At 44.7% G+C, this 22,463-nt stretch overlaps 1 protein-coding gene across 1 annotated transcript; it reads right to left on the minus strand.

The window, feature by feature from the left end:
• Window positions 1-2,015: 2,015 nt before the first annotated feature.
• On the minus strand, window positions 2,016-6,016 carry DDIT4 (DNA damage inducible transcript 4). Its single transcript, XM_033940208.1, has 3 exons — window positions 5,952-6,016; window positions 5,434-5,611; window positions 2,016-3,375 (listed from the first exon to the last, which is right to left on the minus strand). Exons 2-3 carry the CDS (start codon window positions 5,585-5,587, stop codon window positions 2,915-2,917), a joined length of 615 nt encoding a protein of 204 aa, XP_033796099.1. The 5' UTR covers window positions 5,588-5,611; window positions 5,952-6,016; the 3' UTR covers window positions 2,016-2,914.
• Between the last annotated feature and the right edge of the window lie 16,447 nt (window positions 6,017-22,463).

The following is a 22,463-nucleotide window of genomic DNA, read 5'->3' on the forward strand; positions in this document are numbered from 1 at the left end:
TAGGGAGGAGAGCTTGCCTCGGAGAGACAGGGGGGAGGTAAAAGGGAGAAGGGCTACTGCTGGACAGGGGGAGCAGGGAAGGGGTGCTGCTGGACATGGGGGAGAGACAGACTGAAAGAAAGAAATGCTTAAGTCTACACATCTATTCTAGCACCCATTAATGTAACGGGCTTAAAAACTAGCTCTTTATAATACTGAGGGCCTCAAAATAGTTGGTCCAAAATCTTGTCTCTTGCAGTTGCTACTTTGATAAGTTTCTCACTTTCTGCATGTTGCACTGCTTTCAGCTGTGTATAGCTGAAATTATCAGAAGCAATTAAGGAAAGATTTATTTTAAAAAACTATATTACAACTATATGACTTTAGTTAAAATTTATAAACTATACTAGTCTTATAGCCCATTACATTAACAGTGCTAGAATATGTGTGTGTATGTCTGTATTTCTTTCTTTCTCTCTCTCTCCTTAGCCTGTTTCTGTATTTCTTTCTTTCTGTCTTTCTTTTTCCTTGGCTGTCCACCACCACCCCTTGCCTGCTCCCCCTGTCCATTCTAACTGATGCTAGAATATGTTTGTCTGTCTTTCTTTCTGTCTCTCTCCCTCCCACTGTCTGTCTTTCTTTCTGTCTGTCTCTCTCCCTGGCCCCCTTTGTCTCTCTGTCTCTCTTCCTGCCCCTGTGCCCTTCTTCCTTTCTTTCTCACTCTCGCTGTCTGTCTGTCTTTCTTTGTATGTGTCTCTCTCCCTGTCCCCTATGCATCAGCAGCATTTATTCCCCCTCACCTCCCTGTGCAGCAGCCACAGCACATCCTTTCCCCTACCCCCGTTTCCCTTCCCGCGTTCTGGCCTGCACATTTTTTTTTTTAATGCCAGCCTCTACAGCTGAAAATAATCTGGATATTCAGTAGCAGTATTTGATCAGTGGCTGTCCGCTGAATATCTGGATAGTACAGTGAGGTGCCAAAAGCATAGATATTTAGCTGCGATCCTGATAACTTATCTGGACAGGTTTAGGATTGACTTTTTTGCTAGACTATGCTATTTTCCTGATAGTCACCTGGATAACTCATGCGGGCATAGATGGCCAGGTCAAAGGCAGGCCTTCCCTTGGTGATCAGGCTCTCAAGCCCATGGCCTTTTTTGTCTGCCCTCCACCGACATCCGCCTCAAGCCGCCGCGGCCTGCCCCACTCCCTCCTCGCCATCGTGCGCCGTTCCCCCTCCCCCCCGGGGAAGCTTCATGCGTTTCCGCCACGGCTTCGGCAGCCTCCTGTCTGCGGACCAGCTGCCCGTCTGTGCGCACACATCTGTGGGAGGTGGAGGAGGCCGGGGCTCGCGGGGAGGCCAGGGTTGCGCGGAGCAGCAACAGCAGCAGCTCGGCCATGCAGCCAGCGCTAGGCAGAGCCAGGATTGGGCATGGACCTTGCGCCACCCGGGCCGGCTCCTCACTTCGCTCGTAGAGGCAATCGGCGGCTGGCTGCAGTCCCCGGCCCACTTTCAAAGTTCATTTTTTAGATCAAAGCCAACGCTGCAGCTCCTCTCTCGATCCCCGCCTGGTGCGGTTCGAGAGAGGAGCCGCGGCGGCAGCTTGAGCTAAAAAATGAACTTTGTCAGGTAATTGCAAGTGTTGAAGCCCGCTGCGAGAGAGAGATGGTGGTAAGCACGCATGCGCACGCTTGTGGCCACATCCCGACAGATCAGGACTCAAGGAACATGGGATAAGAGTGCGCATGCGCGCTTAGCATTTTATTATTATAGATTACAACTATGTGACAACTTTGCATGAGATAAAACTCATTATAGTTACTATAATGAGTTTTACCTCATGCAAAGTTGTCATATCTTTAATAAGACATTAACTATTTTTTCTGTGGCCCTCCAAGTACCTACAAATCCAAAATGTGGCCCTGCCAAGGGTTTGAGTTTGAGAATGCTGGCATAGAAGGTCTGAAAATGTGACAAATTTCAAGCCTTTGGAGAAAATATACCCACTTTATTTTTGAAAAGACAAGACAGCACAGGCATTTTAAATGAAGTTGGTTTATTAGAAAATATTAAAAAAGGCCACATGGTGTGTGGATTGTGTACTTGAACATCAAGCATATTTGTTTAATATCAATGAAAGCACTTATACATTCAGGAAACAGCAGTTTTACACATGAATTAAGGCAGCACATTTCTTTGCAAGACCTTGGTTCTAACAGAGTGAAGATCTCATGTCCCCAAAGTAACACCTGTGCAGTGCTTGCCACAGCAGTTATGAAGGAGGCATACAGCAGTGCTTTGGGTTTTCGGCCCCCTACAAGAATTTGTTCAACCTGCATAGTGCAAACTTGTGTTTCCGAGCTGTCCTGGCAGCTCCCCTGCTGAAGCAAGTGCTCTAATTCTCTTAAAACACTGGTTAAGTGAGGTACAGAGCTTGCTAGCAGCTCAGTAAACATTTGGCGCTCAGCCATCCCAAGAGCAGACCCGCTGCCCTCATTTGCCAATCCCCTCCCTAGAAGATGTCAGTAATAAAAAAATAAGGTGGAATGGGGAAGGGGTAAATAATTACCAGTCACTTGGGTATTCCTAACATTTTTTTTTTGACCCTGACAATTATTCCAGCAATAAGGTTATGTACTGTTAAGTGTAGGGTTTTATCACCTTTTGCCTCCCAGTTCTGTTCATACTGATTTCTAAGAAAGATCTGATGTTCTACACCAGGATACATGAGTAGCAGTTGCCACTTTACGGGGGTTTTTTTTCCTTCTAACCTTACTTTAGCACCATATACTTCACAGATGAAAATGATTTCCCCCCTCCCCCCCCCCATAGCAGCATACTTCTTGTCTCTCATACTAGAGGTTGTGGGGTGGAAGACTCTAGAAGCTTCTGATCAACAGAAAGCTTTCCATGTCAGTCTGTACCGTATTTAGACTAACACTCCTCCACCAGGAGCTCTTCTGAGCTGTACAGTTTCTTTTTTAACACCATGAATCCTGGCACCAGGGTAGGCCTAGAACTGAAGAGGCCCTGAAGCCGGGGCCAGAGCCTGGAGTCCAGCCTGAGGAGCAGAGTCAGCTGGAAGGTGGGAACCACTGATGGATCCACAGTCACCTGGCCCACTCTGTGGCATTCCTTCATGTGTGCCACACACAGATCTATCAGTGCCCCCCTCAGCCCACAGGGTTCACTGAATGACAGGTGCATCAGTTCTTGGCCTACAAGTTTCAAGAGTTGGTTTGGGATAAGCAGTCCAGAGCATCTCAGGGAGCTGATTTTTGCTTTTGCTAGGCAACGTTGGATCTTCTTTAGCAGGTAAGAACAGAGCAAATCATCTTCAGGGTCATTTAACAGGTCGCAGTCCAACAGAGAGGTGTTATCCAGAACATCAGTATCTGCAAGAATTATGGAAGCAGGCTATTACTAATTGCAGCAATAGAAGCAACATGTTTACAAGTTGCTAAACAGGCAAAACATTCTGTGATCAGCTCCAGGGGGAAGGGACCTGGCGGATCTAAAACCGCACTTCCTTAAAAATCTGAGGTCTGTGCCACTTGTAGTTATAGTTTCTGGCTCTGACAAACCTCGATGACAATTTAGCGCTGACGGATCCGTCTCAGCATAGGGAGGGGAAAGTATTAGGATCCGTCAGCGCTAAAATGTTATCGAGGTCTGTCGGAGCCAGAGACTAGTGCTGGAGCGGCTCTAAAACGAATCCTTTAAACTGGTTTCCTGCAGCCCCAGTAAATTTAAAAATCTGAGGTCCGTGGCTCTGACAGACCTCTATGACATTGTAGCACTGACGGATCCTAATACTTTTCCCTCCCTATGCTGAGACGGATCCGACAGCGCTAAATTGTCATCAAGGTCTGTCAGAGCCAGAAACTAACTACAAGTGGCACGGCCTTTAGATTTTTAAGGACATGTGGGTTTAGATCCGCGAGGTCCGTCAGGTCCGTATTTTACCCCTTCCCAGCTCCAGGTCATCTAGCTTCTCCTTAAAGGTGCAATACAGTTTATTAGATGAAACAGGGTGGCCTCAACAACTAGGCGGTTGCCCAGGGCAGGAGTGAGCAGCTGCATTTGAAACAAAAAATTTGATCTGGACAGCCACTGTGTACGTATGAGGAGCCACTGAAAAGTTCTCAGCCCACAGTCTCCCTCGAAGGCTATACACTTGGTCCAGTGATTTTCTACTTTTTTTTTGTTGTTATGTATTTTTCCGACAGAACAAAGAAAAAAGTGGAAAATCAGTGGAACAAGTGTATAGCTCTCGATTGACACTGCCTCAAATTTTGTTAGTTGAGCTGACAACTTTCAAGAGGCTCCTCGTAGGGTAAGTAGTTTTCAAAATAGCCCATTCATTTTCATTTGTTTGTGTGATCCCACAGAAGTTTACGTGACTGCCTATGAAGGAGTAGGGGGAAGAGGATGAACTGACCTGGTATGAATTATGAAAGCACATCTGCTGAAGCGAAGCACAGTACTAATGAAATCTGTTTAGACAGTGTGGAGGTTCAGTGTATTACTATGCAAAGGACCAGAATTTAAATCCCAGACTGATCACCTGCTCGAGATTTCCTCTCCCCTATGAAGCTGTGAACAATGCCCTCTGCAACATCTCCATTAGTGGCCCTAGACTGATTTCAGCTATATTACAAGTTGGCGGCCCCTATGAATGTTGAAATTTATGATCACAAGATAAGGGAAAAGCAGGTGGTTGTGAATTAAGGCATAATGGTTCTGAGTTATGGTATTTTGTGTGGCATTTCAGTTAGTTAATATACAAGCCCAAAACATTAAGACTGTGGTGGTGGTGGTGGTGGGAGGGAGGGGGGAGGAGGGACAGAGGACCTTCCCTTCTGTATCTTAATTCTTGAAGCAATACAGATGTGTCAAGATGGTAAAAAATATATAAACAAAAAGTTTTGCACAATTACAAGTCTAATTACACTGGCAAATGCTTAGTGGGTTGAGGGGCTCACACTTGTGTAAGTAGAAAGAAAAAAAAATTAATTAATGAGAGAATCCTTTAAAATTTGTTCCCTACCCCCAACCAAAAAAGTAATACACCTTTCTCCAAATGATAATTTCAACAAAAGATAAAGCGAAAAGCAAGGAAGATGCTAACTAGCTTGGCTGCCTTACCTAAATATTCAAGTTTTTAAAGTTTTATTAGGATTTCATATACCGCCTATCAAGGTTATCTAAGCGGTTTTATAATCAGGTACTCAAGCATTTTTCCCTATCTGTCCCGGTGGGCTCACAATCTATCTACCATACCTGGCGCTATGGAGGATTAAGTGACTTGCCCTGGGTCACAAGGAGCAGCGTGGGGTTTGAACCCACAACCCCAGGGTGCTGAGGCTGTAGCTTCAACCACTGCGCCACACTGGCGCTTGATAAATCGCATTTTATTGCTTATAAGAGATCCGATGCCAGTCCTCACTTACCATCTTCCGAGCCGCTGAGGGACTCGCAGTCCGAGCTCGGGAGGCTGCCATCGTGGTGGCATTTACCGTCGAAAGAGAACCGCCGTGGCAAGGAGGCATCGTCCGAGGAAGGGGAAGAGGGGAGAGACACGGACAGGCTTCCCAAGGCTTCCATTGCTGCTGTACCGTCCGAAGAGCGCTGTAAAACAAAAAGACAAAGAAGGCAGCTCAGTTAGCAGCAACTACCAACATCTGGCAGAGAGGTTAAAAAACCCCCAGGAGAGACGGGAGGGAGGGAAGCGAATTGTTGACGTTAAAAACATCCCTGGATGCTCCATAAATAAATACAGAGACAGTAGCAGACGTGAGAATCAGAGAAAAGCACTACGTACGTCTAAGTAAACACATGAAAAAGAGATTCACGCTTTCTGGTTGTACATATCTAAATCCGTGTATAAGACGAGCAGAACAGCCCGAAATATTGCCTGGAAACATTCTTGCTCGGCGACTATTTTACGTACTTCAACTTAAGTACTTACCGGGACACCCGTAAGTGCTGGAAACACAGAACGAGCTTTCCACCTCGCTGGCTCTCACCTGCCAAAGATGCTAGAGCACGCCCCCTCGTTCTCTTATATAGGCAAATCGCTGGGGGGCCCGCTCCGAGACTGACCAATCAAAACAACTGCCCGCCGAAGCCGCGCCCATCGGGAGGTGTTGATGTGTCACCCGTGCTACCAATCAGCGTCCGGCGCACGTTCCAAACGTTCTATCCTGCCTAGTTACATCTCCAGATCCCGCCCTCCTCCGGCTGATGCAAAGAGTCGGGTTGTTGAGGCAGGGGTTGTTTATTGCTTTACAGGAGCCGTGGTGTGGGGGGAGGGCGCACGCGAGCAAAGCAGCGAAGACGTGCCGAGAGCTATTACCCACCCCTACCTTCTCATACTGTCTGTTCTCACAGTCTATTGTTATTATTGTTGTTTTTAATATAATCGCAGAAGCAGATTGGAGATCTGGGAATTAAACATGAGCCTCTAGAGATTTTGAATGGGATTTTGTTTACACTTATTAAAGTCTTTCATACTATTTTATACTCAACGTTCCCAAAACAAAAACAAAAAAAAACTCTAAAATAACCTATATAACTGCATGTAAATGGAGTGAAAGCATCATGTGTTCATAAATGTAGAGCCTCCCCCAACTCATACAAATTGTTAGACAAATAAATTCACACTTCCTTTATATAAATAACCATCTCACTGTGAAAAAAGTGGATTACTGAACTGATCTTTGAAACACACGTTCATATCAAATGTCTCTGGTTTTGTACACAAATTAATACTTATGCTACTAATCTAATCTAATCTAATCCTTAGGTTTGAATACCGCATCATCTCCACATTCGTAGAGCTCGACACGGTTTACAGTAGGAGAAATAGGAAGGAACTACAACAGAGGGTTAGAGGTAGAAGTGTGAAGAAAATTTAGAGGACTTGGGATGCCAAGATATAAGAGTTTCCTTGATTCCTAAGTTGGAGGGAGACTTACATTTTTTGAGAAAAGCTACTGTAAATGGGAATGCTGTGCAGTCCAGAACACATGCAATTAACACTATGCAGCAAATGTAACGTGACCATTTAATTTTTTCTCAAAACGGGACAGGAACCTGGACCCCCCCCCCGGTACCCGGACTCCCCTAGACCCCCCTGGTACCTTTTTTTTAATCCCGACAGCTGCCTCCTGTTCTAATGTCTTCCGGCAGCGGCAGAGCGGCGCACGAGGCAGGCGCGAGCTTTTCACGCACCTGCCTGGTCCCGCGTCGCTCACTGAATGGTTGCTGTCAGTTCTCATGGGACTTGCGAGAACTGATGGCAGCCATTCAGTGAGCGGCGTGGGACCAGGTAGGCGCAACACTTTGTCGTTGGTGAAAGACAAAAGGACAGGAGGCAGCCGCCGGGATTTAAAAAAAGGTACCGGGGGGAGAGGGCTGTATTCACTATGGTACATGTTTCTTCAGCGGGCCTCTGAAAACGGGACATTTCGGCGTCCCAAAGCTGTGCTTGGGGACAACGGGACAGGCTACCTAAAAATGGGATGGTCCCGTTCAAAACGGGACATAAGGTCACTTTAAGCAAATGCCAGGAAAACAATTACCATGTTTGTTGCCCCAGGAAAAGGCTTAAATATGTATATAAAATTATTGCCTTTTTTTTTTTTTAGTTCAATTTGTTTATTGAGTAGCATTTTTTTTTTGTAAAAACTGCAGATCTTTATGTAATGGCTTGTAATATTAGGATTTTACACAGGAAAAGTAGGAAGTTCTCCCTTGCCAGAGACAAGTTACAATAAACAGATTTCTCTTTGCAAGGATATGGGCAGGGGTGGAGTAGCTTTTCCCTTTATATGAATCTGCTATTGAATCCCCTTGGTGATATGACTGGAACATGAAGCTCTCTCTCTCTCTTTCTAGTTTCTTCAGGGTGGTGGGATTCATTGAGCCTGCAAGAGCTGAGCTGCACATAATACATGTAGAAGAATGAAATGGAGCTGCTCCTCCGGGTCTTAGTGCCTCCAGCTTCCTGTGCCACTTGCAACCGCAGACGGCATTGCATCAGGGTGTCAGTCATAGTCTTTTTTTTCCCATCAAGGAAATTCTGGGGCATTTTTGAAACCTACAAAGGAGTTTCATCAGCTGAGAAAGGATTTCAGCTCCTCGCCAATAGGAAACGGAAACCAAGCATCCTTGTAATTTGCCTACTTTTGAAAAACAATTTTGGTATTTTTCCTCACCTCTTCTATAACGAAAAGTATTAATTTTGGCATGAGAGTTTGTCTAAAAATTCTAAGGCCTTCTTTTATTCCCTCTTTTACAAATGCATACCGGGGGTTTTAGTGGTGGCAGCGGCGGTAACAGCGCCTTCGCTCATAGAATTCCTATGAGCGTCAGAGCAGTTACTGCCGCTGCCGGCACTAAAACCCATGCTATGTGTTTGTAAACGAGGGGGTTACTAAGCCACAGTAGAGGATTCTAATGCAGCTCGGAGCGCTAAATGCTCCAACACTCATAGGAATCTTCTACCGCAGCTTAGTAAAAGCGGTGATAATGCAATAACAGTCCTGAAATGATGGGGTTTGATATTTTTCTTGTTCCTTACAGTGAGTTAGAGATGCAGAAGCTTAGCTGCCAGTATCCACCTACCACCCTTGATTAAAAAGTAGAGGCAACCAAACCTTTGCAGTATGGAGGTGATTTTATAAGGGGACACAAACTTCAAGAGGTAAAATGTGCACCCACTTTGGGATATTTTAATAATCTACATCTTAATGTAGCAATATATGTGTGTAAATGACTGCTTACTGAATACAACTGTTAAAAAGTATGTGCTATGACATGATGGTGCATATGAGGGGCCGATGAAAAGTTAGCCCAACCAACAAAGTTGGGGAAGTCTCCAACGAGGGTTATACACTTAAGTCCAGTGATTTTCCACTTTTTTTTTTTTTGTTCCGTTGGAAAAATATGAGACAAAGTGGTAAATCGCTGGACAAAGTGTATAGCCCTCGCCAGTGGCGTACCTAGGGTATGTGACACTCGAGGCCATTGTTTAACACCCCCATATAAAAAGAGATTTGAGAAGCATCCTCTAGGAGCTGCATTCAGCCTCCTCTCCCTCTCCCCCCCCCCCCCAGATATGCCACTGCCTGAGGATGGGGATTTTGGTCTTCAAAAGTTAGTAAAAAATGTATTAAAATGAGTCCAATTAAAAGATTACCTTATTTCCATTTTCTGTTTATAAATGTTTATCAATACAGCTACAATGCTACTTTATTCTAAAGCAACAACAACAAAAAATTTCTATCTTTTGTCATCTCTGGTTTCTGTTTTCCTTATCTTCTCTTCACTCTCCATTCCATCCAGCATCCGCCCTCTTTCTCTGTCTCTTTCATTTTTCTCTTTCTGTCTCCACTCCTTCCCCTTGCTCTGCCATCTCCTCTTCTCCTTTCCTTCCCTCCTTCCCACCCCAACTCACCCCATGGTCTGGCAGCTGCTTCCCTTCCATATATATCAAAGCAAAAAATGGTAATAAACCAAAAATACAATCAGCTAGAGGTCTATTCATTGAAAATGCATGTCAGTACAATATTATGCAGGAAAAGGATCTCAGAAATCCAACTATAGATTGAATTAATGTCCATTGGTTATAACTGGATTGAATTTTCTTTCATTGACAAAAAAAAACTTCAGAAAATCCTTTATGGATATATTGGTACAAAAAGTTTTTAATTGAACTTTTTTCTTTCTCTTTATATTGTCTTTTTTAAAATCCTTTTGACTATAAATGTGTGGCAAAAAACAAAAAATCTTTTCTTAATTGTTTATACAGCATATGTATTTCAAATAGCACTTAATACGAGTATATTGGATGATAACCGCTATTGATATAAAAGTGCAACAGAGTCAACAGAGTGCAACAGAGATGAATGTGACTAACAAGAGCTCCAAACAATATTTGCTTTAAACGTACAACACATAAATTTCAAACCAAAAAAACACTTATCTTGTGTGCGCTGTTGAATGAATGCACTCTATGCTATAAATCACAGTCAAAATAGCAGTTAAAGTAGTGGTTCCCAACCCTGTCCTGGAATATGCACGGGACGGATTTGCACGCCTGTTGTATCCATTATATGCAAATCTCTCTTATGTATATTCATTAGGGCTATCCTGAAAATCCAACTGGCTGGTGGTCCTCCCGGACAGGGTGGGGAACCACTGGGTTAAAGTACCAAAAGTACAGACGGGTCCCATTTCGCCAAATAGGCTTATTCAAGGCAAGTGCCGGTCTAGCATTCTCTCAAACACTCTGGCATTTCCTTTCCTTCCTTCCTCTCTTCCTTGCCGATGATCTGGCATCTCAGTCTCCTTCCCCCATGCCCTGGCTTCTCTCTCCTCTTCTTTTATCTCCCCTTCCGTTTCCATGCGCTGGTATATTCTTTCTTTCCTTTCCCTCCCTTCCTTTCTCCCTGATCTGGCATTTCTGTCTCCTTCCCTTCCCTCCCCCCATGGTCTGGCATTTCTCTTTCGTCTTTTCTCCCTTCCCTGCTCTTCATTCTCTCTCCCTCTCCCCAATCGGGTGCAGAATTTCACTCCCCTTCCCCTCCCTCCCTCCCTCTCTTTGTCACCCTCCAGTCAGCAGCAAAATGTTCACAATTCACTGCTCTTGTTGGTGTCGGGCCTTCCTCTCTGCTGAGTCCCACCTACTTCCTTTTCCACAAAGGTTGGACCGGCAGAGAGGAAGGCCTGATGCTGACAAGAGCAGCGAATTGTGAACATTGCTGTTGCTGCTAGGAAGAATTTCTTGATGCCGGCGTAGGCCCTTGGAGAAGTTATTGGTTGCACCCAGGGTGCACCGCCCCCCGCCATCCCCCTTGGTACACCACTGGTCCTCGATGGAGACTGCCCCAATTTTGTTAGTTGGGCTGAGAACTTTTCAGTGGCCTCTCGTACTTTGGCAGTAGGCAAACATGGGGATGGAATGTGAACAGAGAGCTCAAATATGTGCATAGATTATAAAATATTATAATTTATGTAGTATATGACAATTGGGTTGGTGTTAATATCCACCCCTACCACGTATGTTACTATTTTTGTACAGAAAAGTAGCCGTTTACTTTTCTTTGTAAAACAGTGCTTAAATAGGGGCCTTCAAATCCTCTTATCCCAGCATTCTATAATAAAATGACCCTTCACTCACTTTCTTTCTAAGTGAAACACACAATAAACAGCCAGCAATATGAAGAACATTTCTGTGTATTTAGTCATTCACTGACTATGCTGTGAGAGTGTAATTTCTGAGGAGGGAGAGGGCATCTTATTTTATCATAATGGCAAAGACCTGGGGCAGTGCTCAATCAGCTCCACCACTTCAGGCAGTAGCAGGGATGGTAGGCCTAATGTAATGGTGTGAACAGAACAGCCATGGAAATCCAGCTCAGTGGTCGAACATGTTAGTGAAGTGAAGAACTGAGAGCTTAGGACAGGGATGTGTCTGATAAGACCAGATCATTCACTGAGCTCATGTCAGAGCACAGGGTCACAGAGCAAAAGGATAGAACAGGAGCATTGGCAACAGTGATAGTCCCCGTCCCCCTCCCAATGATCGCTGTGCTTAGGAGGAAGACAGCAGCAATAGAGACTGGACCTCTTCCTTTATTGCTAGGCCCTGTGTATCAGAAGTGTGTGGTGTCCATTTCTTTCTCTCCCCTCTACCATGTAGATCTTATTTATTAGAAAGAGAAGTAGGGGGAAGAGGGGGAGGGGGAGGACAGTGGCAGTGCAGGTCTTGGGTGCCTACTTTCCCTCTGAAACCAGTAACCCTGCTATAAAATTACCCTCCATCAGAGCAGCTCAAAAGGTTGTGGTGCCCTGAAACAACTTTTGCTTTTGTGCCCCCACCTGCCCCGCCTCCCACCTGTCCCACCCCCTGCTCCTCCCCACCCCTACATTGGAGCCAATCAGCAAGACTCCTGATTGTTCCCTTACTCCACTACAACTCCCCCCAAAACAGCAATTTCCACCCCACCAGTGACATAGTAAGGGAGGGGGGTTCGCCCCAGTTGCCATCTAGGTGGGGGTGTTGGCAACTGGCCTCCTCTCCGCTCTCCCACTCCTTCCTCCCATCACCCCACCCCACCAACAAGATCCAAAACACAGCCTTGGTAGTCTGGTGGGCTGGGGGGGGGTGAGCTCAGAACCCCCCCTAGCCCTTCCCCCACACCTCATTGTAGAAGCCAGCAAGAGGGATGCCCATTTCCTCTTGCCAGCAGGCCTGCCTCTTCAAAATGGCTGGACCTTCCCCTTCCCGGTGCATCCTGGGATGCAGTGGCATAGTCACAGGGGAGGGAGAGTTCAGGGCCTGAGCCCCCTCACTTTCAGCTCAGGCTCCCTCTGCTTCAATGACTGGCAGGGCTGCCAAGCCCTGCCATCCAGAGGTCGCCTGCTTGAGTCCCACCTGTGCTGTCTGAGCAGCACTTGTAGCAGTCATATTTTGGTTGCCACAGCTGTTTCACTTGGCAGCAGAGATGGGACTCAAGCAGGAGATCTCTTCGGCTGGCGGGGCTTGCCAGCCAAAGTATGCCTTAATGTGGTGGTGATTGTGGCAGGCAGGGGCGGGAGGGGAAAAGAATAAATGGCCCCCTCAGTCCACCTTTGGCCTCCCCAAACTGGACTTCTGGCTATACCCCTGCTCTAAAGAGGCATGAGACAAGATGGTCCCCAGTCCCCATTCTTATTCATTCTCACTCTTCAGTCTCTTCTAATTAAACGCCACAATCTGCCCTGTTTCTCTGCAATTGAACCAGGAAAAAATGAAATGAAAAATAATATGCTAGTAAATTGGGCATGGTGCCCTAACATGGGACTTTCCTGAACACGAAGTCCATTTTTAGCATTGCTATAAAATAAGCATTTTTCTATTTGTTGAATTTCTGTCTGGGCGCCAATGTTAACATTAAAAATTAATACAGGAGTACCTCGCTCAATTTAGGAGGCCCTGCTGCTGGTGGTCAATGCACTACCTGAAGAGTGCTTCCACACCCATTCTCAGCCCCTGACATGAAAATTTTTGCAAAAATAACATGCACAAATGACACAACTAATGCAAAATAGAAACATGATGGCAGAAAAAAACCCAAATGGCCCATCTTATCCGCCCATCCACAGTAACCATGATCTCTTTCTCTTTCTAAGAGATCTCACGTGACTATCCCAGGCTTTCTTGAAATCAGACACAGTCTCTGTCTCTTCCGGGAGACTGTTCCACACATCTACCACCCTTTCTGTAAAAACAAGTATTTCCTTAGATTACTCTGGAGTCTATCACCTCTTAACTTCATCCTATACACTTCTCCCTCCGTATTCTCAGTTTCCGTATCTGCGGTTTCGCTTATTCGTGATTTTTCAGCCACTGACTCCGCCCCCCCAAAAACGTCATCACCAGTTTTTTCCTTTTACTGTACAGTACCGATAAAAAAGTTTATCACATACCAATTACTGTACTGTAACTCTGAAAATCGTTGCTTTCATGTTTCCCAATGTGCACTAAGAAAAACGCTGCTTCCCAGCATCCCTAGAGAAAAAGGCTTCTTCCCAGCATGCATTAAATCACTGGTTGGCTGCCCTGAAATCGCTGATTGGTTGCTTATTTCAAAAACCGTGAATAACAGTTGAAACATTATTCATGGTTTCAATAGTAAAAACGATGGCGCTTTCCCAAAACCGCGAATAACATAAAAAAGTTATTTGTGGTTTTTCCATATTCGCGCCTATTGGCAGCCCACATCCACCGCGAATACGGAGCTCATTCCAGAGCTTCCTTTCAAATGAAAGAGACTCGACTCATGCGCTTTTATGCCAGGTAGGTAGGTATTTAACACATCCTGCGTTAGGCCATCTTTCCTGAGTTAAGCACATGTTAATGCTTAACACTGTTTAGCAAAATGAACCAGTGTTATTTGCAAATGAGAGCCCATTACTTATTTTAAAAAATCCGCATGATTGCCTGAAACAGATAATAATATCTTTGATTTATTCAGATATTTTGCAGCTTTTAATTTTTTTTTCTTTCTAGAGCAATGGCTTTAGCACCGCATCCAGATTTATAACCAGCGTAGAGAAGGAATTTCGTATTACAATGGAGTGCAGAAAGCATTACGTTAAATATACAAAAATACTGCCAGTCGTTATAGATTAAGAGCCCCATTTTACATAGGATGTAGAGATTGAAATGGAGATGTCCGGGTTATGAAGTGTTCAGTTCCAGTGGTGTTTTAGAAAAGGATCTGCTTCAAAACAATAACACACCTTGATACTCTCCCCCCCCCCCCCCCAATCTCTCACAAAGGCATAAACAAGTCCTTCAGTATGAAATAAGGCAAATGATCAGGTATTAACATAGGTTGTTTGTGTAATATGTAAAAATGTGGAACTTGAACAAAAGAAGGATCTGCTGAGGCAGTGTTTTCTAACATATCTGCAGGCAGGGCTGGATTAGTCCAACTGATACCTTTAAGGCTTAGCACAGCCTAATAGTGGTGTCCCTTGACCCTTCCATTGCTTAACTGACAAGACATAAAGACTCAATAAGTGCTAAGAAATATTGTTGTACAAAACAAAACATCATCTATATTTATAATGATTAGAAAAACCCTAAAATTCATGTTAGCTACTGGATATGACAGATGGCAGTGAAAGAGTTAAGGGCATGATAGCTAGAGGAAAAAAAGCTCTATGGCAGGGGTAGGGAACTCCGGTCCTCTAGAGCCATATTCTAGTCGGGTTTTCAGGATTTCCCCAATGAATATGCAAATAGATTTCATGCTTATTCATTGGGGAAATCCTGAAAATCCGACTGGTATACGGCTCTCGAGTACCGGAGTTCCCTACCCCAGCTCTATGGTGTTCCCCTTCTCTTGGTGCCCTAAGCGTGTGCTTATTTTATTTATTTATTTAAAATGTTTATAATCCGCTTATCATACCTTCTAGGCAGAGCACAAAATAACACTCATAAAATCATCACACAAAAAAAATACGTAACAATAATTTTGTGTAATGGTTAATTCAGGACTATTTGTGGGACTGTATGTTTATGAGCCTGCATATGCGGTGGGAGCAGCCATTTTATTGATTAATTGATTAGTTGATTGATTTAATGGGATTTATTAACTGCCTTTTCATAAAGAGATTCTCCCAAAGTGGTTTACAATGCATTGAATAGTAACCAGATACTCTTAAGTATTTTTCCCTATCAGTCCTGGCAGGCTCGCAGTCTAACTGTGGTACCCAGGGCAATGAAGGGCTCAGTGATTTGCCCAGAGTCACAGGGAGTAGGCTGGGATTAAACTCACAACCTCATGGTGCTGAGGCAGAAGCTGTAACTACTAGGACACTCCATTTTATGTCTGATTCTTGAAGTGGCCCCTGTTGTGGTAGGCAAAATGGGCGCCTGTTGTATGTTATTCTTTTTTTTATTATTCTTTATATTTATTGAAATTTTTCATTATTCACAAGAATATTCCTCTTGTACAAGCAATACAGAAAATGAAACAACTTAAACATACTCGCATTTACTGCTACAAGGAAAATAGTCCATCTTTCTTAGACCACTAGCTCAGAGGGGGGAGGAGATTGAATAAATAAACCAAGTGCCCTCAGTATGGGTCACAGAGTGACAGATGGGTCAGGAACTGATTGAGTGAAAGGTAGTGGTCAATGGAGATCCCCCTGAGGAAAGGGATGTTACGAGTGGTGTACCTCAAGGTTCGGTTCTTTTTAACATTTTTGTAAGCGATATTGCTGAAGGGCTGCCAGATAAGATTTGCCTCTTTGCGGATGATAAGAACATAAGAATTGCCGCCGCTGGGTCAGACCAGTGGTCCATCATGCCCAGCAGTCCGCTCATGCGGTGGCCCTCTGGTCAAAGACCAGCGGCTTAACTGAAACTAGCCCTACTAGCGTACGTCCTTGTTCAGCAGGAACTTGTCTAACTTTGTCTTGAATCCCTGGAGGGTGTTTTCCCCTATGACAGACTCTGGAAGAGCATTCCAGTTTTCTACCACTCTCTGGGTGAAGAAGAACTGCTTTACGTTTGTATGGAATCTATCCCCTTTCAACTTTGGAGAGTGCCTCTCATTCTCCCTACCTTGGAGAGGGTGAACAACCTGTCCTTATCTACTAAGTCTATCCCCTTCAGTACCTTGAATGTTTCGCTCATGTCCCCTCTCAATCTCCTTTGTTCGAGGGAGAAGAGGCCCAGTTTCTCTAATCTTTCGCTGTACGGCAGCTCCTCCAACCCCTTAACCTTCTTAGTTGCTCTTATCTGGACCCTTTCGAGTAGTACCGTGTCCTTCTTCATATATGGCGACCAGTGCTGTACGCAGTACTCCAGGTGAGGGCGCACCATGGCCCGGTACAACGGCATGATAACCTTCTCTGATCTGTTTGTGATCCCCTTCTTTATCATTCCTAGCATTCTGTTTGCCCTTTTCGCCGCCGCCGCACATTGCGCAGACGGCTTCATCGACTTGTCGATCAGATCTCCCAAGTCCCTTTCCTGGGAGGTCTCTCCAAGTACCGCCCCGGACATTCTGTATTCGTGCATGAGAATTTTGTTACCGACATGCATCACTTTACACTTGTCCACGTTGAACCTCATCTGCCATGTTGATGCCCATTCCTCGAGACTGCTTATGTCACATTGCAGGTCTTTGCAATCCCCCTGCGTCTTCACTACTCTGAATAACTTCGTATCGTCCACAAATTTTATCACCTCACTCGTCGTACCTATGTCCAGATCGTTTGTAAAGATGTTGAAGAGCACAGGTCCAAGCACCGAGCTCTGCGGCACCCCACTGGTGACACTCTTCCAGTCCGAGTATTGCCCATTTACCCCCACTCTCTGTTTCCTACGCATGAGGAAGGACCTAGCGAAGCTTAATGAATGGTCTGAAATTTGGCAGCTAAGATTTAATGCTAAGAAATGCAAGGTCATGAATTTGGGCTGGAGAAACCCGAGGGAATACTTTCCCAGTCTCATGTTATGGAGAAATCAAATGCACAAACTCTTGACTATGGAAAGGGTTTCAGTGGATTCATGTGGAAGAAAAGCAAAAAATAAAACCCAACAACAAAAACCCAATTCCTTATATTGTGGACTCCATATTTACAGACTCTTCCTGCCAGGGTGAGTTCTACCTCTCTAATTTCATTTGATTAGTAAGTTTTCACAGATAAGCCCTGAAATTAGAAGCTGGTTTGAATCATACTCACGTGGAGGGGCATAATCAAAAAAAACATCTAAGTCCCCTTTTGGCCTAAGGTCTTAAACGTTGAAAGTAGAAGCAGGGAAAATGTCCATTATCAAAAAAAACGTCCAAAAGGAGGTTTTTTTTATAATGACTTGCCTCTAAGTTCAGCTGTTTAAACACCCAGATCACCACTACATCTACACTAACACCATATAATCAACCTCAAAAAAGCCTAAGCCCCAAATGTCCAAAACAAGGGCTTTTAGGCGAAGGAGGAGCCAGTCCTTCACCTAAAAGCTGGATTCTGTAACCGGTGTCTGTCAAAAACAACACCGGTTACAGAATCCTTCCCCCTATAACGATCCTGGCAGGAGGGAGCCCAAGCCCTCCTGGCCTGCGGCAGCCCGAACACCCGACTACGTTCGGGGTAAGAAGGTGCCCAAGCCATCTTGCCCCGCGATCCCCAGCCCCCCCTCCTCCCGCCGAGTCCAATGGGGCCAGGAGGGAGCCCAAGCCCTCCTGTCCCGGCGACACCCCCAACCCCCACTAAAATACGGGCAGGAGGGATCCCAGGCCCTCCTGCCCTCGACGCAACCCCCCCACGAACGCCAATGGCACATGTAGCCCAGTATCTTGTCTTCGTGGAGGCCAATCCAAGTCACAAGTACTTGGCAAAAACCCAAATAGTAGCAGCATTCCATGCTACCGACCCTTGTCTGTCTCAATAGAAGACTATGGACATTGCCTCCAGGAACTTGTCCAAACCTTTTTTTAAACCAGCTACATTAACCATTCTTACCACATCCTCTGGCAACGCATTCCAGACCTTGAATATTACTCTGTAACATCATCGAACGTCTCCTAGTCTTCGTAAATCTTGATGTAGTAAAAAAATCGATCCAGTTATACCCATTCTACTCCACTCAGGATTTTGTAGACTTCAATCATATCTCCCCTCAGCTGTCTCTTTTCCAAACTGAAGAGCTCTAACCTTTTCGGTCTCTTTCCTCATACGAGAGGAGTTCCATTCCCTTTATCATCTTGGTCGCTCTTCTTTGAACTTTTTCTAGTGTCGCTGGTCTGACCCAGGTAACATGCGGGTTAGTGTGCGCAAGCTAGAAAACTACCGCAAAACGCTTTATCATGTTCTGCAGTAGCCTATTAGAATGCGCTGTTTATTAAGGGCTTAACACCGTTTAGTAAAAGGGCCCAGTAGTAATATATAGAGAAAATTGTTGATTAATCGGCATAAGTTTGTGAGCAGCAGTACCAATCAATAAAATTATTTGTGAATCAAGACATATGTACTTACTGCCAGTGCTTTTCTTCTAGAAAACTCCCCCCAAAACCAAGATGTCAGTACTCCCAAGCAGGGCCAGCCTTAGAAGGTGGGGTGATCACCCAGGGACCCACTCTCACAGTAGCCACATCATCTGCATCTGGCCACAGATCCTATGAAAAAGCAGCACTGCATATACTACACTGATTCCTAGAACAGACTTCTAGTCGGGAAAAAAAAGAACAAGCAGGATTCTCTACATAGAAATTACATGTTAGTAAAATATCTCACCTTGGTCACATCTATAGAGCTTTACCATCTATAAAATAAGTGACTACAGGTTAAAAATAGACTGAACAGGAAACCCCAAAAAGCCAGACTCTGCATGCAGTGCAACACTGAAAAAAAAAAAAAGAGAAACAAAAAGCATTTCCTGCTGTACCACAGCAAAATTCAGAAACCTCAGAGATTAGTGCATTCACAGTCCCAGAACTGACATTAAACCAACAAAATGCCCCAATACCCACCCACCAATGAGCAACAAGACCTCTTACCTGACACAGAAATGGAAAACAACAGTCCTCATATCTCATCACCCAACCTCCTTACAAAGTTTTATCCACACTCTCACCATCCCACTCTCCTCCCAACAAGGAGCCTTAATTCCCACTTTCTTTCCCTAGGGACGTAGCATAAACCATCTTTTCTCCAAGGACAGCTGAATCTGGGCTTCCTAAGGGGGGGGGAGGGAAATTTCAGCCAGCCTACTGGGAGGAGGAGATGAAAGAGAGATGGAGGAGGGTGGGACAAAGTGGGATCCATCCCTCCCTCTCTGCAGCAGGCAGACTGAATTCCCTCTTTCCCCCCTCCCTAGGGGACCAGCAACAGCCCTTTTCTCTCCTCAAGGGCTGAGACTTGACCCAAACACTCCTCCAGTCATATCCTCTAGGTCTTACTCCTCTCTATTTTCATTTCCCACTCTCCCACTCAATCTCCTAGTCCCCACAGAATTTTCCCTACCCCAACCTCCTCCTCCTCACCACTTATATAGTGCTGAAAGACGTACGCAGCACTGTACATTTTGATATTTATAGACAGTCCCTGCTTGGAAGAGCTTACAATCTAACTTGGACAGACAGACATGACATATAGGGTTGGGGATGGGTGAGGTGAGAGGAGTTAGGAGTTGAAAGCACTCTCAAAGAGGTGAGCTTTTAACTGGGCCTTGAACACTGCCAGAGATGGAGTCCGCCATAGGGATTTGAGCAGCTTGTTCCAAGCATATGATGCAGCAAGGCAGAAGGTGCGGAGTCTGGAGTAGAGGTCTGCATGGGAATGGAGATTACAGGAATCCCGCGGGGATCCCCCCCTAGGCCCATGGGACCCCTGCAGGGATGGATGCTGGTTCTCTGGGGTTCCCACAGAAATGCCAGCCTACCTTTATTCCAATGTTCCCTCTAAGCTTCTTTGATCCCTCAGCGCACCAGTTGCTGATTGCCACTCACATGGGAGAGCTCTATGCATCCACCAATCAGGGAGAAAGAGCTGGAGCTTGATGGCCAATCATGAGCACTTCCTTGTAGAAGTGCTCCCAGATTGGTTGATGTGCAGAGCTCTCCCAGTAGTGAGTCTTGGTGTGAGACCTCCCCTCAAGAATCTCGTTGGCTCAAGCCTGCCACCACTCACTGCGGCTGTGCAGAGGAGTATGGGAGAGACTGGGCAGCATAACTGTGCAGCTCCGGAGCCAGCCTACCCTGCATTAAACTGCTTCAGCAGGTACCAACATTAAATATGTAACTTTAACCAAAAAAAAGAGCAGAGGGGGAGAAAATTGTGGCAGCAGGTATCTTCTTTCTGTTCATCAAATTCTGCGTTAAACCTACTTCTTTGGGTTCTGAGTGGTTCGCTGTTAAATCTTGTATCATATTCATACTCTTGGCTCTCATAAAGAAATGTAATCATGGCCAGGATCTCAACCTTTTTTTTTCTGTTCTCTAGCTATAAACTGCCTCACACTCTTCACTCAAAATAACACACCAGCTATCTGCCAGCAATAACTCTATAGAATAAAGGGCTAGATTCACTAAGGACACCGATCATGTCCCAACCACTTTGCGACCCGATTTTCCTCCGACCTGATTTGCGCTATTGTCTTTGCGCTGAGTTGTCTTCGCGTTTTTGTCTGCGCGCTATTGTCTTGCGCGCATTTGACCTGTCACCAGATAATCTGGACTTAACGCAGATGCGCTTAGGCTTTGGATTCTCTAAATGGCACTCTTAGTGGCAATCGCTTAGAAAAGTGGTGTTGATCGTGTGTCAATCACATGATGGTGTCATTTATAGAATCACAGCCATGTGAAAAGTAGGCGCCTACATTTCCAATGCTCACTTTCAATGAGAATCACGACCATAGAGGGGCCTACCAGCCCCTACATCACTTCTGGCGTAAACCATGTGGATGGGAGTTGGACAGTGTCGTTTGTGGGCACATGCAAGTGCCTACATTTTTTTAATTTGGATTTTAATTGGTTGTAAATGATGCGGTCAATTACCGTGCTCTTTATCACCAGTTAAAACAATTAAGTTAGGTGGTGGTAGGTCGCCTACCGCCACCTAACTTTCAGCGCAGTTTTGAGAATTTGGGCCTTATGCTACCTAAATAGAAGGCAATAAGTGTTCCCATGTTAATTTTTTGCAAGTCCTGCACAGAAACTGAAAAATTAGCAGGGGAACCTGGAAAAATCAATTATTTAAAATATCCTAAATATTGCCGCAGAAAATCTGGACTTAATGTGTTTTAACATGAAACTTTCCTTTGCGTTAAGCCCAAATCTTAAAGCGTTTTAGTATAAGAACTCCTGTGTTTATTACACATACAAACAGGTAGATTGTTCCAAAATGAAGGCCCTTCATGAAAAAGAGACTGTGAATGCGTACTGTACATTCTTTAAAGGCCACAGACACCGTGGGCAAATTTAATACTGCCAAAGAACTAGAATGCAAGAATTGTACAAGTGCATAATTATGCAGTCACAAAGCAAGTTCATTCATTACTACAGTATTAGATAATATCCTTAAAAAACAATCACAGGCACTTAAAATAAGCTCTCAATCTGACTGGCAGCTAATGCAACTCTAATAGGACCAGAGTAAAGTGTTCAATTCCCCTCAGACTGTTGATTTCTTGCATGGCTGCATTTTGAATAAGCTGTAATGATTTGAGTGCAATGTCAAGCCCAAGGTAAAGAAAATGACAATAATCAAGGGTTGGAAAAACCAAGGACTGCACAACTAGTTGAAAGTAAAGGTGGTCTAAAAGAACATGCAATCTCCAAAGCAAAGGAAGTTTATAAAACACATTTTGGATGACTTTCACTACTTGAGGTTTACACAATACATGCAAATCTACAAGCACTCCCAGATATCAAATGTCATCTCAAACAGGCATCATCTCATCAGGATTGACATTGGAGGGGCATAATCCTGTTCAAGATATACTATCATTGCTTCTGTCAGAGCATCTATGTCAGTATTTTCTCAAGTACCTAATTTCATTTTAGTTTGATACATTGTAAACCGCTTAGGTCAGTAAAATGCAGGAGCGGTATATCAAATCTTAAATAAACAGAAACATATTTAAAATTACATTTGTAAGTTTAAAATCTTTTGGTGGCCCCTGGAACTTTTTTTGTGTCCATTTTGAAGCTCTTTACAGGGAAAAAAAAAGTTGGAGACCAATAATCTATGCCATCTGCAATTGCACAAACTATATTTTTTCGGGAAGGGGTAAAACGCGGACCTCGCGGATCTAAACCCGTACGGCCTTAAAAATCTGAGGTCCGTGTCGGTCCGTGTCCGTGGCGCTTGTAATTTCTGTCGCTGACAGACCTTGATGAGATTTTAGCGCTGACGGATCCGTCTCAGCATAGGGAGGGAAAAGTGTTAGGATCCGTCAGCGCTAAAAATC

This window comes from Geotrypetes seraphini, chromosome 4, assembly GCF_902459505.1.
Source record: "Geotrypetes seraphini chromosome 4, aGeoSer1.1, whole genome shotgun sequence".
Lineage (NCBI taxonomy): Eukaryota > Metazoa > Chordata > Amphibia > Gymnophiona > Dermophiidae > Geotrypetes > Geotrypetes seraphini.

Coding starts and splice junctions, on each gene's coding strand:
- DDIT4 (XM_033940208.1), bottom strand. CDS start 5,587: ATGGAAGCCTTGGGAAGCCTGTCCGTGTCTCTCCCCTCTTCCCCTTCC. Junction 3,376..5,433: donor CCTCAGCGGCTCGGAAGATG/GTAAGTGAGGAC, acceptor TAATTCTTGCAG/ATACTGATGTTCTGGATAAC.